Source organism: Bufo bufo, chromosome 4, assembly GCF_905171765.1.
Source record: "Bufo bufo chromosome 4, aBufBuf1.1, whole genome shotgun sequence".
Lineage (NCBI taxonomy): Eukaryota > Metazoa > Chordata > Amphibia > Anura > Bufonidae > Bufo > Bufo bufo.
Window position 1 is genome coordinate 632745994 of NC_053392.1, and position 19073 is coordinate 632765066.

Here is a 19073-nt window from a genome sequence, read left to right on the forward strand (position 1 = left end):
CATTGTTGAGGTTGACGTGTCCGAGGTAGGGGTAGGAGCAGTCTTGTCACAGGGTCCTTCACCTAGTAAATGGCGTCCATGTGCATTCTTAACTAAGAAACTCTCGGCTGCAGAAAGGAATTATGACGTGGGTAATAGAGAGTTGCTGGCCATTAAGTTGGCATTTGAGGAATGGCGTCATTGGTTGGAAGGAGCAATTCATCGTATTACTGTGATTACCGATCACAAAAATCTGGCTTACCTGGAGTCGGCTAAATGACTGAACCCAAGGCAGGCCAAATGGTCGTTGTTTTTTACCAGATTTAATTTCATCGTCACCTATCGCTCTGGGGTTAAGAACGTCAAGGCTGATGCTTTGTCGTGTAGCTTTCCTAGGGGGGGGGGGGGTGATTCGGAAGATCCTGGTCTGATATTGTCTGAAGAGCTAGTTATATCCGCCCTATAACCTGACCTTGAGGAAGAGGTGTTGGAGGCCCAGGGAGATGCACCGGATTCTTGCCCTCCTGTGAAGTTGTTTGTTCCTTCTGAATTACGGTTAAGGTGTTCGAGGAACATCATTGTACGGTTCTCATTGGACACCCTTGGAGCAGATCCACTGTCGATCTCATCTATCATAGATTCTGGTGGCCGGGGTTGCGTAAGTGTGTTAAGGACTATGTGTCTGCTTGTAGTACTTGTGCACGTGCTAAGGTGACACATACTCGGCCTTCAGGATCTCTACTTCCGTTACCCATCCCGACCTTGGACTCGCTTATCCATGGATTTTATCACAGATTTACAGAATTCTTCAGGAAAAACTGTGATTCTGGTGGTTGTTGATCGCTAGAGTAAAATGGCGCACTTCATAGCATTGCCAGGTCTACCTAATGCTAAAACTCTGGCACAAGTGTTTGTCGATAACATCGTGAAATTACATGGTATTCCTCTTGATGTGGTGTCTGATAGGGGGACTCAGTTTGTTTCCAAATTCTGGAAGGCGTTCTGTACTCGTCTGGCTCTCTTTGGCTTTTCACCCTCAATCGAACGGACAGACTGAACGCACTAATCAGAATCTGGAGACTTACTTGAGATGTTGTGTCTCGGAGAATCAGGAGTGGTCTTCATGCCGAATTTGCCATAAATAATCGTAGACAGGAGTCCACTGATAAGTCGCCGTGTTGTGGGGCATATGGGTTCCACCTGCAATTTGGCACATTTTCTGGTACTGAGACTTCTGGTATACCTGAAAAGGAAAGATTTTCCTCTTCTTTGTCATCTATTTGGCGGAAAATTCAAAATAATCTGAAAAAGATGGGCAACAAGTATTAACGTATGGCTGACAAGAGACATATGAGTGGTCCGGACCTGAGAGTGGGTGATTCTATGTGGCTGACAGGAGACGTGTGAGTGGTCCGGACCTGAGAGTGGGTGATTCTGTGTGGCTGTCCACAAGAAACATTAAGTTGAAGGTACCTTCTTGGAAGTTGGGCCCAAGGTTTATTGGTCCATATAGGATCTCTGCCATTATTAACCCGGTAGCCTTTCGTCTTGAACTTCCTCAGGCTTTGAAAATTTATAATGTGTTCCATAGGTCGTTGTTGAAGAGATATGTCGAACCTGTTGAACCGTCCTACTTGCCTCCCGCTCCTGTCATGGTGGATGGCAATTTGGAATTTCAGATCGCCAGGATAGTGGACTCCCGAGTTCTCCGTAGATCCCTTCAGTACCTCGTTCACTGGAAGGGTAACGGACCAGAGGAGAGGATGTGGGTTCACGCGGCCGCCGTTAATGCTAGTTGGCTTGTGAAAGCCTTTCATAGAGCTCATCCGGATAAAGTCGGTCCTGAGTGTTCGGAGGCCATCCGTAGAAGGGGGGTAATGTCACGGTATCTAACGTGACAGGTGTTAGAAGATCTAAGAGACTGGCTGCACTTGATGTGATCTTTTGGTTTAACTTATTTCAGTGTTGTTGCTGGTAATGACCACACATCTTGTCTCCTAGCCCTTAGTTGTAAAATGCCTGGTGGTCTAGTCCTAGTGAAGGGGTTAGCTGTAAATTCCCTGGTGGTCTAGGATTGAAAGAGGGGTTAGTTGTAAATTCCCTGGAGGTCTAAGACCTGAGAAGTGGTTAGCTATAAATTCCCTGGTGGTCTAGGATTGATGGAGGGATTAGCTGTAAATTCCCTGGTGCTCTAGGACTGGTGGAGAGGTTAGCTGTAAATTCCCTGCTGGTCTAGGATTGATGGAGGGGTTATTTGTAAATTCCCTGGTGGTCTAGTACTGGTGGAAGGGTTAGCTGTAAATTCCCTGGTGGTCTAGTACTGGTGGAGGGGTTAGTTGTAAATTCCCTGGTGGTCTAGGATTGAAGGAGGGGTTAGCTGTAAATTCCTGGTGGTCTAAGATTGATGGAGGGGTTAGCTGTAAACTCCCTGGTGGTCTAGGATTGGTGGAGGGGTTAGTTGTAAATTCCCTGGTGGTCTAGGATTGAAGGAGGGGTTAGCTGTAAATTCCTGGTGGTCTAAGATTGATGGAGGGGTTAGCTGTAAACTCCCTGGTGGTCTAGGATTGGTGGAGCGGTAAGTTGAAAGTCACTTGGTGATCTACGACTGGTGGAGGGGTTAGCTGTAAACTCTCTGGTGGTCTAGGATTGATGGAGGGGTTAGTTGAAAATCCCCTGGTGGTCTATGAGTCGAAAAAGAAATTAGTTGTAAACTGCCTGGTAGTCTGGTACTGTAGAGGGGTTAATTTTATGACAAGACACGGAGGCTCCTATTGCATCAACTCTTTTTACTGTTACCATAGCAGCAAAGAATGAACAGTCAATCACAAAAGAAAACCATAGTAACCAACTCCTCCCCACCATCCCAGTATATAATGGCTCAGCCCCTGGGATCATCCTCTTTCTTTGCTGCTGCCATGGCAGATGAGTATCCATTTACTATTGTATGTTCTTTGATGGTGATTTTGCTTATTTTTCTCCCCACTCAGGGTTAATTCCCTATTATTATTGATTATTTGATCCCGTTTTTCTTTATGGATCAATCTATTGTCATAATTATATTTATGTCGCATTTATTATGCTATTTTCATTCCCATTTTTGCCAGTCTATCTGTGGGTAGCTCTCTACCCTGATTCGGCGCTTTCTTCTACTCACCGGACGCTCCGGTCTCTCCTCTGGCCCCTCTCACCGGTTCCTGCGCCCTGTTATCTTTCCCGGCCGAACTCTCGCGATCGCGAGACTTCGGCCTCCATCTTGGTGCTCCCTCTTCTTCCCCCGCGATCTCGCCGTTTCGCCGAGATCTCGGCACCATCTTCACAGAATCGCACGGCGCTCATTCCGGAGTCTCCTGCTGCCGATGCATTTGGTGAGTACCCCCTCTTGCGCCTACATTAGCGCTTATTACGTTTTTTCAGGCCCTCATTGGTTCTCTTTTCTTCTTCTAGGTCTGTTTTTTCTGCTGCAGTTTGGTGGTCTGGGGTGAATTACTCCTACCACCCTTTCCATTATGTCCCGCCGCAGTGATAGTTCTACCCCTAGACAGGGTGACCCCTCTGTCCCTACCCCCCCCCCCCCCCCCTGCTGTAGACAGCCGCACTGAGATTTCCTCACAGGATAGACAGAATGCTGTGTTACAACAATCGATTTCTAATGCGATTATGGCAGCCATGGGCGCTATGTCCTCAGCCCTGTCGCAGTCTATATCCCAGGCCTTATGTTCCCAGTCCGCTCAGAACGCAGGGGTGGATATTAACATGCCCTCAGCCTCCAGAACCTCTATGACTGATGGTGAGCCATCATATGATCACGCGGTTGTCCCGCGTAAAAGAGCCTGCCCGCGACAGGCAGAACGTACTCGCGCTTGGAAGACGGCCAGGACCTTACCTGAGCCAATGTCAGATTCAGATAAGGAATCTATAGAGGAGGCTCAGAATTAGTCAAACTTTGACTCGGTTGAGGAACTTGAGGATGTGGCTCTTGATCCTCTAGATCTGTTGCCTAACCCCGTCCCTGCAACGGCTATTGTACCAGAAGGGCACCCTATACTGGACGATCTTTTGGTTGACCCCCTGGGCGATCCATTGTTTAATCCTGACGAACTCCATCACCCCCGCTCTGCGGAATGGCTCCCAGCTAGCGCAGTATCGCACCCCCTTAAGTAAAGAATCACGCAACAAGTTGCGAGCTGAGTGCCCACGCCCTCTTATTCCCCACAAGGTGTGTGAGACACCGACAGTGGATCCAAAGATGGTCCAGTTTCTGTCAAAAACGGGGTTCAACCCCAAGAAGGGGTTAGATTCGGCTCTGAGAGCCGTCCAAGATAAGCTCCTGGACATTACGGGCCCTCTTGACAGGATTTTTGACATGGCGGAGTCCGCCAAGGCAGAAGGTAGATCCGTAGACCCCATTGAATTAGGAGGATGGATTCAGAGGGCCATTTGTATTACGGGCAACGTAAACACCTCTTTGGCCATAGAAAGGCGTAAAGCCATTTTGATAAAGGTGGAGCCAAAACTCTCCAACCTAGCCTTGTCTGAGGCGGGCAAAGATGCCCAGGGTCTTTTATTCGGAGATTCCTTTATAAAGGAATTGGGCAGATATGTCGGGGCTTTCACGGCTCTTGACAAAGCTCAGACCTCATGGCGGAAAGTGTTTAACAACCATTTTTCCAACAGGGCCGGCAACTCTAGGGGCCGCCTGTCCGGCCGCTCTAATTTCCATCCCCGCGGCACGGGGAGAGGCTCCTTTAATTACAGATCCTCGCTTCAGGACCCCAGACACCAACCTTCCTTCTTCCCCTCCCGGGGTACCCCAGGACGTTCCAGAGGTTTCCGTGGAGCTCCCTCCTTTCGACGACCAGTCGGTAAGTCCCCATCCCGCTCTCATGTTGCCTTCTTCAACAGGTTGTGTCGGGGGCAGACTCCGTCTCTTTTTCCATGCCTGGTCCGCGATCACCTCAGACCGGTGGGTACTGAACACCGTCAGAGGTTTCACAATAGACCTAGTAGCCTCCCCGGACCTCTTGCCTACTCCCCATCCTATACACTTAACCGGTTCACTCCAGTTACATCTTCACAGGGAACTCATGGAGCTATTCCACAAACAAGCAATAGAGCGCACTATGGCTCACACCACCGGTGTGATCAGCAATATGTTTCTAGTGCAGAAAAAGGGAGGTCAGATGCGCCCAGTCATCAATTTGAAACCCCTCAACGCTTTGGTCCAATATCATCACTTCAAGATGGAGGGCATCCATCTTTTAAGAGACATGCTCCTTGCGGGCGACTGGATGGTCAAACTGGACCTAAAAGATGCGTATCCCCCGCCTCCAGGGATCTACTTCGTTTCCATTGGGGAGAGCAGATCTGGCGTTTCACCTGCCTACCTTTTGGCCTGTCTTCCGCCCCTTGGTGTTTCACCAAGGTAATGAAGCCAGTAGTGACTTGGCTCCGCAGCAGAGGGGTACGCATGATAATTTATCTAGACGATATTCTTATCATGGGGCAAAGTCCGTCTCTCCTCCACAGACATCTCTCCATGTCCGTCAATCTTCTTTCCTCCGGGTTAGGTTTTATCATAAACCAAGAGAAATCTTGCCTCACACCATCTACTTCAATGGAATTCCTAGGGTTCAGGATAGACTCCTCTTCCCTGACCCTTCATCTTCCCCTATCCAAGGTCCGGTCGATTCGCAAAGAGCTGCGCCATGCGCTGCTTCGACCGCAGTTGTCTCTGCGACACCTGGCACGACTAATAGGAATTCTGACATCGTCCATACAGGCCATTTTTCCGGCCCCCTTGCATTACCGGGCCCTCCAGCGGCTCAAGATTGCCCATCTCCAGGCTGGAGCCGCTTATTCCGACATGGTCATTCTAGACAGGGAGACGAGGGACGAGCTACGGTGGTGGATCCAGAACCTGTCGGTCTGGAACGGCAAAGCCCTATTTGGCCTTCTTCCAGATCTTGTCATAGAGTCGGACGCCAGCTTGCGCGGCTGGGGAGCACACTGCAATGGGGTATCCACAGGAGGCCCCTGGTCCCCCGAGGAGGCTCGTCTCCTTATCAATGGTCTAGAGTTGCTAGCAGGGTCTTTGGCGATTCGCAGTTTCGCCAACGGCACAGTCACGACCTGTATTAGACTACGGATGGACAATGTCTCCGCGGTCCGATACGTCAACGATATGGGCGGCACGCGCTCATCAGTTCTGACCTACCTGGCGAAGGACTTTTGGGAGTTCTGTCTCGCCAGGGGTATCGTGGTGATTGCAGAACACCTTCCCGGCCTTCACAATGTGTTAGCGGACTGGAATTCGCGATACATATCGGATTCCAGAGATTGGAAATTAGACGAGAGGATATTCCTAGCTTTGTCATCACGATGGGGTTTCCCCTCTGTGGATTTATTCGTGAACCGCTTGAACGCCCAGCTTCCCAAGCTGGCGACCGGACCCTCTGGCAGAAGCAGTGGACGCATTCCTGCAACACTGGGGAGGAGCGTTAATGTACGCTTTTCCTCCATTTGCTCTGATCCCTCGGGTTCTCCTACAGGCTCAACACCAAGCAGCGGAGCTCGTCTTGGTCCTGCCCCTATGGAGGTCACAGTCTTGGTTCCCTCTGGTCCTGGATCTATTAGTGGATTTTCCGCTTCTCCTTCCGGACCAGCTCTCCCTCCTGTGGAGTCCGACGTGGGAATCCCATCCCCTTCTACAAGTAGGATTGCTTCGCCTTCTCGCTTGCAGGATCTGGGGTGTTCCAGCTCATTGTCTGGAGTTTCGAACACAACTGTTTTCCTACTGGAAAACGCATGGGCCCCCGGAACCAGACGGGCTTATTGTTCCGCCTGGGACGCTTGGGCTCGTTGGTGCGGAGAACACTCTCTGGATCCCTTTCGTGCCCCTGTAAATTCTGTATTGTCCTTTTTGTCTTCCCTTTATGATTCAGGTAAGGCCTATCGCACGATTAACCTTTACAGGTCAGCGATTTCTTCAAGACACAAGGGTTTTGAGGGATGCCCTGTGGGCCAACATCCTCTTGTGTGTCGCTTGCTTAAAGGCTCTCGTCTGTCTCGACCTCGCTTTTCTACGACTTGGGATGTGGAATTGGTGTTAAATTTCTTATCCTCTTGGTGGCCTAATGCTCAGCTGTCCCTGCGCCATTTATCGGCAAAATTAGTAACATTGTTTTGCCTCATTTCTTGTAAGAGGGTATCGGATGTTCGAGCCCTAGACTATGATGCGCGGTCGTTCATTCCGTAAGGTGTCCAGTTTAACATCTCCAGACGTACTAAAACAGGCATCCGCTCGGTATCCTACCCTTCCTTCCGGCAGTCCCCACAACTTTGCCCAGTAGCTTGCTTACAGGAGTATGAATCCCGTACTGTGGCCCTGCGTTCTCCAGGAATTTCCTCATTTATTTATATCTTTTCGGAGACCTTATGCCCCCGTCTCCAGTGTGACCTTGTCACGCTGGGTTAAGGAGATTCTGAGTCAAGCAGGCATTGATACTAATACTTTTACGGCCCATTCGGTTCGCAGTGCTTCCGCTACTTCCATGTCGGTTTCTGGGGCCCGTTTGGAAGATGTTATGCGTTTAGCGGATTGGTCCAGGGTGTCCGCGTTCCGAGAATTTTATTTTCGTCCCATGACTCATGCATTTACTTCTGTTGTTTCTCAGCTTTAAACTTGCAATAGGAGCCTCCGTGTCTTGTCATAAAATTTCATGATTTTCCTATTCCATGACGTAAAGTCATGATTTTATTAAAGACACGGAGGCGAGTATTGCCCGCCCTTACTTAGATTGTGTATGATGTTTGGATTGTGGTTGTGTAATCCTCGTTCTTACTTTCATCTCAGTTATTTATCTGATTTAGAGTTTAAGTATGTTTGGTGCATTCCGTTACCTTTATGATTCTATCGCTGGTGTATTTCCATTCCACAGGTTGAGACGTCGGTTGGTTTGCAGATTCGGTTCCAGGAATAGGACCTGTGTTGTTACACCGTCAGGGGGCGTTTTCCCTTCTGTTGAAGGCGTTATTCTTTCTGCGTTGTCAAGAGTTTTGGTTCCGGTCCAGGGTGGCCAGTTTCGGAAGGTTTACAGTTCGGAGCAGCTGTACAAAGAAAGAGGATGATCCCAGGGGCTGAGCCATTATATACTGGGATGGTGGGGAGGAGTTTGTTACTATGGTTTTCTTTTGTGATTGACTGTTCATTCTTTGCTGCTATGGTAACAGTAAAGAGAGTTGATGCAATACTCGCCTCCGTGTCTTTAATAAAATCATGACTTTACGTCATGGAATAGGAAAATCATGAAATTGTAAATTTCCTGGTGGTCTAGGAATGGTGGAGGGGTTAGTTATAAATTCTCTGGTGATCTAGGACTAGTGAAGGGGTCAGCTGTATATTCCCTGGTGGTCTAGGACTGATGGAGGGATGATGTGTAAATTCCCTCGTGGAGGGGTTAGCTGTAAATTCCCTGGTGGTCTAGGATTGATGGAGGGGCTAGCTGTGAATTCCCTGGTGCTCTAGGATTGATGGAGGGGTTAATTGTAAATTCCTTGGTGGTCTAGGACTGATGGAGGGGTTAGTTGAAAATTCCCTGGTGGTCTAGGATTGACGGAGGGGTTTGTTGTGATTTCCCTGGTGATCCTGGACTGATGTAGGGGCTAGCTGTAAATTACCCTGTGGTCTAGGACTGATGGAGGGGTTAGCTGTAAATTCCCTGGTGGTCCTGGATTGATGGAGGGGTTAGTTGTAAATTCCCTGGTGGTCTAGGACTGATGGAAGGGCTAGCTGTAAATTCCCCTGTGGTCTAGGATTGATGGAGGGGCTAGCTGTAAATTCCCTGGTGGTCTAGGATTGATGGAGGGGCTAGCTGTAAATTCCTTGGTGGTCTAGGATTGATGAAGGGGCTAGCTGTAAATTCCCTGGTGGTCTAGGATTGATGGAGGGGCTAGCTGTAAATTCCCTGGTGGTCTAGGATTGATGGAGGGGCTAGCTGTAAACTCCCTGGTGGTCTAGGATTGATGGAGGGGTTAGCTGTAAACTCCCTGGTGGTCTAGGATTGATGGAGGGGTTAGCTGTAAATTCCCTGGTGGTCTAGGATTGATGGAGGGGCTAGCTGTAAACTCCCTGGTGGTCTAGGATTGATGGAGGGGCTAGCTGTAAATTCCCTGGTGGTCTAGGATTGATGGAGGGGCTAGCTGTAAATTCCCTGGTGGTCTAGGATTGATGGAGGGGCTAGCTGTAAATTCCCTGGTGGTCTAGGATTGATGGAGGGGCTAGCTGTAAATTCCCTGGTGGTCTAGGATTGATGGAGGGGCTAGCTGTAAATTCCCTGGTGGTCTAGGATTGATGGAGGGGCTAGCTGTAAATTCCCTGGTGGTCTAGGATTGATGGAGGGGCTAGCTGTAAATTCCCTGGTGGTCTAGGATTGATGGAGGGGCTAGCTGTAAATTCCCTGGTGGTCTAGGATTGATGGAGGGGCTAGCTGTAAATTCCCTGGTGGTCTAGGATTGATGGAGGGGCTAGCTGTAAATTCCCTGGTGGTCTAGGATTGATGGAGGGGCTAGCTGTAAATTCCCTGGTGGTCTAGGATTGATGGAGGGGCTAGCTGTAAATTCCCTGGTGGTCTAGGATTGATGGAGGGGCTAGCTGTAAATTCCCTGGTGGTCTAGGATTGATAGAGGGGCTAGCTGTAAATTCCCTGGTGGTCTAGGATTGATGGAGGGGCTAGCTGTAAATTCCCTGGTGGTCTAGGATTGATGGAGGGGCTAGCTGTAAATTCCCTGGTGGTCTAGGATTGATGGAGGGGCTAGCTGTAAATTCCCTGGTGGTCTAGGACTGATGGAGGGGCTAGCTGTAAATTCCCTGGTGGTCTAGGATTGATGGAGGGGCTAGCTGTAAATTCCCTGGTGGTCTAGGATTGATGGAGGGGCTAGCTGTAAATTCCCTGGTGGTCTAGGATTGATGGAGGGGCTAGCTGTAAATTCCCTGGTGGTCTAGGATTGATGGAGGGGCTAGCTGTAAATTCCCTGGTGGTCTAGGATTGATGGAGGGGCTAGCTGTAAACTCTCTGGTGGTCTAGGATTGATGGAGGGGCTAGCTGTAAATTCCCTGGTGGTCTAGGACTGATGGAGGGGCTAGCTGTACGATTGGTACACGACAGCAGAGACCGTCATAACAATGTTTATAAGAAACAACAATATTTACACCGTATAAAAGAGCAGAGAAGCCCCTCCCTGAGAGATAAAGTGCAGCAGAAAATGTCACACATCTCCGCCTGTACCTCCTGCACCACAGAGCGTCACCTGTACTGTCCCCACCGTCACCTGTACTGTCCTGTTTACACAGCGTCACCCGCACTGTCCCCACCACGTAGCGTCACATTTCTTCCTCTGTACTGACATTGTCAAACCCGTACTGTCACCTCTGCACACCATTAGCAGTACTGTCACCGCTGCACATCATTAGCAGTACTGTCACCGCTGCACATCATTAGCAGTACTGTCACCGCTGCACATCATTAGCAGTACTGTCACCTCTGCACATCATTAGCAGTACTGTCACCGCTGCACATCATTAGCAGTACTGTCACCTCTGCACATCATTAGCAGTACTGTCACCTCTGCACATCATTAGCAGTACTGTCACCGCTGCACATCATTAGCAGTACTGTCACCGCTGCACATCATTAGCAGTACTGTCACCTCTGCACATCATTAGCAGTACTGTCACCGCTGCACATCATTAGCAGTACTGTCACCGCTGCACATCATTAGCAGTACTGTCACCGCTGCACATCATTAGCAGTACTGTCACCGCTGCACATCATTAGCAGTACTGTCACCGCTGCACATCATTAGCAGTACTGTCACCGCTGCACATCATTAGCAGTACTGTCACCGCTGCACATCATTAGCAGTACTGTCCCCGCTGCACATCTTAATCAGTAGTGTTGCGCTGCCGGTACTGCCTCATAACAGTGCAGTATTTTCACGGCGCTGTCCGTTGTCATTCTGAGTTGGCGCTGTGTATTAGCCGGTAGAAGTGCGAATCTCTGTTGCTGCTCAGGATTCTAGGGGAGTCAAACTCTGCCACTTTCCCAGCATGCATCACCAGCACCCGGTCAGAGTCCATGATCGTGTGCAGCCTGAAAGAAAGGGGAGCCATAGCTTCAGAACTGTAGAGCTGTACAACAGTGTGATATGTGTGGGGGAGGGTGGAGTAGAGCTGTACAACAGTGTGATATGTGTGGGGGAGGGTGGAGTAGAGCTGTACAACAGTGTGATATGTGTGGAGGAGGGTGGAGTAGAGCTGTACAACAGTGTGATATGTGTGGGGGAGGGTGGAGTAGAGCTGTACAACAGTGTGATATGTGTGGGGGAGGGTGGAGAAGAGCTGTACAACAGTGTGATATGTGTGGGGGAGGGTGGAGTAGAGCTGTACAACAGTGTGATATGTGTGGGGGAGGGTGGAGTAGAACTGTACAACAGTGTGATATGTGTGGGGGAGGGTGGAGAAGAGCTGTACAACAGTGTGATATGTGTGGGGGAGGGTGGAGTAGAACTGTACAACAGTGTGATATGTGTGGGGGAGGGTGGAGTAGAGCTGTACAATAGTGTGATATGTGTGGGGGAGGGTGGAGTAGAGCTGTACAACAGTGTGATATGTGTGGAGGAGGGTGGAGTAGAGCTGTACAACAGTGTGATATGTGTGGGGGAGGGTGGAGTAGAACTGTACAACAGTGTGATATGTGTGGGGGAGGGTGGAGTAAAGCTGTACAACAGTGTGATATGTGTGGAGGAGGGTGGAGTAGAGCTGTACAACAGTGTGATATGTGTGGGGGAGGGTGGAGTAGAACTGTACAACAGTGTGATATGTGTGGGGGAGGGTGGAGTAAAGCTGTACAACAGTGTGATATGTGTGGAGGAGGGTGGAGTAGAGCTGTACAACAGTGTGATATGTGTGGGGGAGGGTGGAGTAGAACTGTACAACAGTGTGATATGTGTGGGGGAGGGTGGAGTAAAGCTGTACAACAGTGTGATATGTGTGGGGGAGGGTGGAGTAGAGCTGTACAATAGTGTGATATGTGTGGAGGAGGGTGGAGTAGAGCTGTACAATAGTGTGATATGTGTGGGGGAGGGTGGAGTAGAGCTGTACAACAGTGTGATATGTGTGGAGGAGGGTGGAGTAGAGCTGTACAACAGTGTGATATGTGTGGGGGAGGGTGGAGTAGAGCTGTACAACAGTGTGATATGTGTGGGGGAGGGTGGAGTAGAGCTGTACAACAGTGTGATATGTGTGGGGGAGGGTGGAGTAGAGCTGTACAACAGTGTGATATGTGTGGGGGAGGGTGGAGTAGAGCTGTACAACAGTGTGATATGTGTGGGGGAGGGTGGAGTAGAGCTGTACAATAGTGTGATATGTGTGGAGGAGGGTGGAGTAGAGCTGTACAATAGTGTGATATGTGTGGGGGAGGGTGGAGTAGAGCTGTACAACAGTGTGATATGTGTGGAGGAGGGTGGAGTAGAGCTGTACAACAGTGTGATATGTGTGGGGGAGGGTGGAGTAGAGCTGTACAATAGTGTGATATGTGTGGAGGAGAGTGGAGTAGAGCTGTACAATAGTGTGATATGTGTGGAGGAGGGTGGAGTAGAGCTGTACAACAGTGTGATATGTGTGGGGGAGGGTGGAGTAGAGCTGTACAATAGTGTGATATGTGTGGGGGAGGGTGGAGTAGAGCTGTACAATAGTGTGATATGTGTGGGGGAGGGTGGAGTAGAGCTGTACAACAGTGTGATATGTGTGGGGGAGGGTGGAGTAGAGCTGTACAATAGTGTGATATGTGTGGGGGAGGGTGGAGTAGAGCTGTACAACAGTGTGATATGTGTGGGGGAGGGTGGAGTAGAACTGTACAACAGTGTGATATGTGTGGGGGAGGGTGGAGTAGAGCTGTACAACAGTGTGATATGTGTGGGGGAGGGTGGAGTAGAGCTGTATGTGGAGGCGGAGCAGAGCTGTATGTGGAGGCGGAGCAGAGCTGTATGTGGAGGCGGAGCAGAGCTGTATGTGGAGGCGGAGCAGAGCTGTATGCGGGGGCGGAGCAGAGCTGTATGCGGGGGTGGAGCAGAGCTGTATGTGGGGGTGGAGAAGAGATGTATGCGGGGGTGGAGCAGAGCTGTATGTGGGGGCGGAGAAGAGCTGTATGTGGAGGTGGAGAAGAGCTGTATGTGGGGGTGGAGAAGATCTGTATCCGGGGGCAGAGAAGAGCTGTATGTGGGGGCAGAGAAGAGCTGTATGCGGGGGCGGAGAAGAGCTGTATGTGGGGGTGGAGCAGAGCTGTATGTGGGGGTGGAGAAGAGCTGTATGTGGGGGTGGAGAAGATCTGTATGCGGGGGCGGAGCAGAGCTGTATGTGGGGGTGGAGAAGAGCTGTATGCGGGGGCGGAGAAGAGTTGTATGCGGGGGTGGAGCAGAGCTGTTATGTGGCATGCACCTGTGTGCGATGGTGAGAACGGTGCGCTCCTGGAATCTCTGGCGGATGGTCGCCTGCAGCAGGTGGTCCGTCTGGTGGTCGACACTGGCAGTGGCCTCATCGATGCAGAGAACCTGTGACACAATGCACACAGTCACGTGGGTCGCCACAGCATAGTAGTACTCAGTGTGACATGACCTCTACCAGGGTTCCTGAACCCAAGAGCTAGCGCTTGTCCTCACCTTGGCTTCAGTTAGCAGAGCTCGGGCCAGACACAGGAGCTGCCTCTGCCCCAGGGAGAAGTTCTTCCCTCTCTCCCCGACATCGGCGCTCAGGCCTCCTGCTCGACATAGACAGTGAGATGACAATGGGCGGTCAGCAGCCCCCCTTTCCCCTTCTGCGTCCCTTACCTATGCGTGACACCAGGTCCTGCAGGTGGCACTGGCCCAGTACATCCTGCAGCTCCTCGTCTGTGTGATGGGACAGAGGGTCCAGGTTCTGCCGCACGCTCCCACTCAGTAGGAAGGCATCCTGGGGGATGATGGCTAGCCGCGACCTGGAGGGGGGGACATGGAGGTCAGTATGGGCAGCGCTCATTACCTGCGGGTGCGGCGTTTTGGCGTGCTCACCTTAGTATGTCCAGGCTCAGCTCTCGGGTGGACACATCATCAATGAGGATGAGGCCAGAGTTCAGCTCCATCATCCTGAACAGCGCCAAGAACATAGTGGACTTCCCTGAGCCCGTCCGTCCCACAACGCCAATCTTCTCCCCCGCACGGATAATGAAACTCACCCCGTCCAGAGCATTGGGAAGACCCCGCCGATAACACAGAACTGCGTCTCTGAACTCAATGCTTCCTCGCTGGGGCCACTCCGGCTGCACCTGAGGAGGAGGCGGAGGTCTGCATCACAAAGGGGGGAGGAGGATCACAGGGTGAGGGGGTCTGGGGATGTGCTCCACCTGTGGATCCTGGACTCACCGTCACGGTGCCCTGGGTGGGCTCGGAGGGAAGCGTGGTGGCGTACTCCTCTGCTCGCTCCACACTGACCATCATGGCCTCCGTCTGTGTGAAGCTGGAGATGAGTCCGGACAGTAAACCGGTGATGGAGAGCGCGTATGAAAGAGACAGTCCCACCAACCCTAAAGAGGAAGCTGGTGAGATGTTGCAGGATGAGGCGCCGGCACCACTATATGACGTTTACTTACCTGGATCTCCAGAGCTTCTCTGGTGCTGGATTAATGCAATGATGGCAATAGCGGTAACCACTACTACTCCAATCATCTGCAGACGGATGTCTAACCACTGTACAGCTGTGTTGCAGGCAAACAGGCAGCGCTGGTTCAGCTCCATCCGAGATTCACATTCCTCCGCAAACCTGAGTCATCCAAGAGACAGTGAAGAAGCAAAGTTACCTCCCCACCCATTCACAACCAACCACCCAAACACAAAACTGATCCACAGCAACAACCCAAACAGCACACCCATCAACACTAGACCACCCAAACACATCGATCCACACAAACCACCAAAACACAACAACGATTCACATCAACCACCCAAACACAACAAACACCCAAACACAACACTAATCCACCCCAGACCACCCAAACACAACACCAATCCGGACAAGACCCAAACACCACACCGATACACAACATGGATCCACACCTACCAACCAAACACAACACCCATCCACACTGGAACAGCCAAACACAACACTGATCCACAACGCCCACCCACACACAACGCATATCCACACCGGACCACCCATCCACCTGACGACCCAAAAACCACACCCATCCATACCACACAACCAAAGCCCAACACCCATCCACAAAAGATCCAAACACCATAACCATCAACGCCAGACCACCCAAACACAACCCCCGTACAAACACAACATCGATCCACACAAACCACCAAAACACAACAATGATTCACATCAACAACCCAAACACAACACCAATCCGCACAACAAGACCCATACACAACATGGATCCACACTGGAACAGCCAAAAACACGCATCCACACTGGACCACCTAAACAACGCTGACGCACAACGCCCACCCACACACAACGCATATCTACACCGGACAACCAACCAATCCACCTGACGACCACCACATCCATCCATACCACACAACCAAAGCCAAACACACATCCACAACAGATGACCCAAGCACAACACCCATCCACAAAAGATCCAAACACCATACTCATTAACGCCAGACCACCCAAACACAACGCCTGTACAAACCAATGACCCAAACACAACACCCATCCACAAAAGATCCAAACACCACACTCATCAATGCCACACCACCCAAACACAACACTTATCCACATCCGATGACTCAAACACAACATCTACACCTGACAACCCAAACACAAAACCTATGCATACCAGACATCCTACACCAACAACCATCCACACCAGACAACCCAATTAGAAACACCTGTCGGGATTCGAACCCATGACCAGCCACATCCCAGGCGGTAGCCCTGCTTACTATGCTACCGTCCTCTCTGGACATTCCTCCCTGAAGCCTATTAGTTAACCTCAGTCTTGCCAAGCCTTGCTCATCACCCTTGATTCCCCACACCTGGTACTTCCCTATATAAGTTCAGCCCCTTGCACTCCAGTTTGCTGATTATTGAGCTCCTGAGCCTTGATCAAGCTTCTCCTCATCTGCTGCTCTTGCTACTACTGGAAGTCCACTGCTGACCAGGAATTGCCTACTGACTACTCTTCTGCTTTGTCCCTACCTACTGAACTGCTACCACCGTTGCCATCTGGATTGTCTGACCACGCTTACTGCCGCCTGCCCTGACCCACCGCCTGCCTACCGACTACTCTTCTGCTTTGTCCCTATCTACTGAACTGCTACCACCGTTGCCATCCGGATTGTCTGACCACGCTTACTGCCGCCTGCCCTGACCCACCGCCTGCCTACCGACTACGCCTCTGCCAGACTTCCTGCACCTAATACCTGCCTGCGGTCCTTGCCACTGGGCTCCACTTCTACCTCCAGCCAGCGGTCCTCTGAATCAGGTGAGCCTGTAGGACTGTTACAGAATAATCAGCCGCACTATGGAGTCCGCAATGGCCACTCTGCGTAAGCAGGTCTCCGAACTTCAAGAACTTGGTACTACATATCTGGAGAAATTTGCCCAGCTCCAAGGCGTAGTCCAAAGCCAGCAAAGGGAGATTATTGAACTACAGAGGCAACTCCTGGACGTCCGCGGCGCGGCCGCAGACACCCGCATGCCACTCCCATCAAGATTTAGCGGTGACAGACGCCAGTATCGGGGGTTTCTAAACCAATGCCGCATCTATTTTCAGATGTACCCGGCCCCCTTCACCACCGAGAAAAAGAAGGTGCTATTCATGGTCAATCTCCTGACGGATGAAGCATTAGCATGGGCATCACCTTACGTGGAGACTAACAGTCAGCTCCTGGACAACCTAAACAACTTCATCACCGCCATGAGCCAAGTCTTCGACGACCCCAACCGCTGTGCGACAGCCGAGGCGCAACTACATGGTCTGCGGCAAGGGAGACGCTCCGTCGCCGAATACACCGATGAGTTTCGCCGTTGGGTCACGGACACCACCTGGAACCCAGCGGCACAGAGGAGCCAATTCCGGCGAGGCCTGTCTGAATTAATAAAGGACGAACTCGCCAGAGTTGAGGCCCCGGACGATCTGGATGACTTCATTCAGTTATGCATCCGGATAGATCAAAGACTCTCCGAGAGGAAGAAAGAAAGACTCTGGTCCTCGGACCACAGATCCACTTACTCCTTCTCTTCCACCGCCCAGCACGACCCCCAATCAGCAACTGAACCTATGCAGGTCGACGCTCTACGCAGGTCTCTATCCCCAGCTGAGAAGGAGAGACGGCTGGCCGAAAACCTCTGCCTCTACTGTGGGGAGCCGGGTCATTTTGCCATCAAATGTCCTCATAAGATCCGAAAGACTATTGCCGTCACGGAACTAAAGGAGCAACCACAGACTCCAACCCCGCCAGCAGCCCCGGAAAATAACAACACGGCGGCTCATGGATCCCACTTCATCGTTCCCATCCTCATCGACATTGAGGGGCGACAACTCCCCTGTTCAGCGATGTTAGACTCCGGGGCGGGAGGCAACTTCATGAACCTAACCTTTGCCCGCGAAAAGAACATTCCACTGACAATCAAGGCAGCCCCCGTTGACCTGGAAACCGTCGACGGATCCCCACTCTCCTCGGGGCCGGCCACTCACGAGACCACAGAACTACAACTCCTCATAGAACCCGATCACCGCGAAAAGATCTACTTCTCGCTGATCGCCTCCTCGAAGTTCCCGGTGATCTTGGGCATCCCATGGTTGGCCACCCACAACCCCTCGGTGGACTGGGAAACCCGCTGCATACGATTCCCGTCCGAGTTCTGCTCGCTAAATTGCTCCCACAAACCCGTCCTTCCACCCGAAGACACCACCATCTCAAAACTATCCGTCAAGGATCTGCTACCCCCTCAATACAGCGAGTTCCAGGATGTCTGCGACAAGAAAAACGCAGACAAGCTGCCACCACACCGACCCTACGACTGCCCTATAGAACTGTTGCCCGGGGCCGAAATACCCTTTGGCAGTATCTACCCCCTCTCAGAGCCTGAACTCAAGGCTCTGAAAGAGTACCTGGACGAGGACCTGAGGAAGGGGTTCATCCGGCCCTCTACCTCCCCAGCGGGAGCCCCTTTTTCTTCGTAGAGAAAAAAGACTCCTCCCTGCGTCCCTGCATAGACTACAGAAAGTTTAATAACATAACCGTAAAAAAACGGTACCCGCTCCCACTGATTTCAGAACTCCTCGAGAGACTCCGGGCAGCGAAGATCTTCACTTGATCTTCTCTGAAGACCTCGAGCAGCACCGCGAACACGTCCGCAGGGTACTGCAGAGACTCCAACAGAACTCTCTCTATATCAAGCTAGAGAAATGCGAGTTTGAGCGAACCACCACTCAGTTCCTCGGATACATCATCTCCCCTGAGAGCCTAAGTATGGACCCGGGGAAGGTCCAAGCTGTGATGAACTGGCCCGTTCCGAGAAACGAGAAGGAGATACAAAGATTCATTGGCTTCGCCAACTTCTATCGGAAGTTTATCCGGAACTTCTCCAAGGTCATAGCACCAATCACCCAACTCACCAAGAAGGCAGTCCCCTTCTCCTGGACACCCGAGGCTCAGGAAGCCTTCACTAAGTTGAAACTCCTCTTCACTTCTGCTCCAATCCAAATCCACCCGAACCCCGAGCTGCCATTTACAGTCGAAGTGGATGCATCAGACTCCGCTGTGGGGGCAGTTTTGTCACAACGGACAGGGGAGAGGATGCCATTACACTCGTGCGCATATTTCTCCCGCCAGATGTCCCCCTCCGAGAAGAACTATGACATCTGGAACAAAGAACTACTGGCGATCAAGGATGCCTTCTCTGAGTGGAGACACCTGCTGGAGGGAGCCACCAACCCCATAATCGTACTAACTGACCACAAGAACCTCGAGTTCATCCGCAGCGCTAAGAGACTCTCAGCCAGACAGCCCAGATGGAGCCTATTCTTTTCCCGCTTCAACTTTCT

At 51.2% G+C, this 19073-nt stretch overlaps 1 protein-coding gene and 1 long non-coding RNA gene across 4 annotated transcripts in view; one reads left to right on the forward strand and one right to left on the reverse strand.

Moving 5' to 3' along the window:
* The window catches only part of LOC120999841, a 190356-nt gene extending 179995 nt beyond the window's left edge, over positions 1–10361 (forward strand). The window contains exon 3 of the long non-coding RNA XR_005778658.1: positions 10277–10361. This is a non-coding gene — a long non-coding RNA (uncharacterized LOC120999841). The remainder of the gene's footprint in view (positions 1–10276) is intronic.
* The window catches only part of LOC120999840 (ATP-binding cassette sub-family C member 10-like), a 269544-nt gene that overhangs the window by 177633 nt on the left and 72838 nt on the right, over positions 1–19073 (reverse strand). Inside the window, exons 16-23 of one of the 3 annotated variants that reach the window (XM_040430861.1) lie at positions 14658–14827; positions 14431–14591; positions 14080–14333; positions 13861–14006; positions 13693–13790; positions 13472–13584; positions 10460–11126; positions 10334–10403 (exon numbers count right to left, since the gene is read on the reverse strand). In XM_040430861.1, coding sequence (XP_040286795.1) covers positions 10988–11126; positions 13472–13584; positions 13693–13790; positions 13861–14006; positions 14080–14333; positions 14431–14591; positions 14658–14827 — 1081 coding nt within the window. In that variant the 3' untranslated portion in view covers positions 10334–10403; positions 10460–10987. Of the gene's footprint in view, positions 1–10333; positions 11127–13471; positions 13585–13692; positions 13791–13860; positions 14007–14079; positions 14334–14430; positions 14592–14657; positions 14828–19073 lie in introns of those variants that run through there. The other 2 variants (XM_040430860.1, XM_040430859.1) reach the window with 2 other exon arrangements.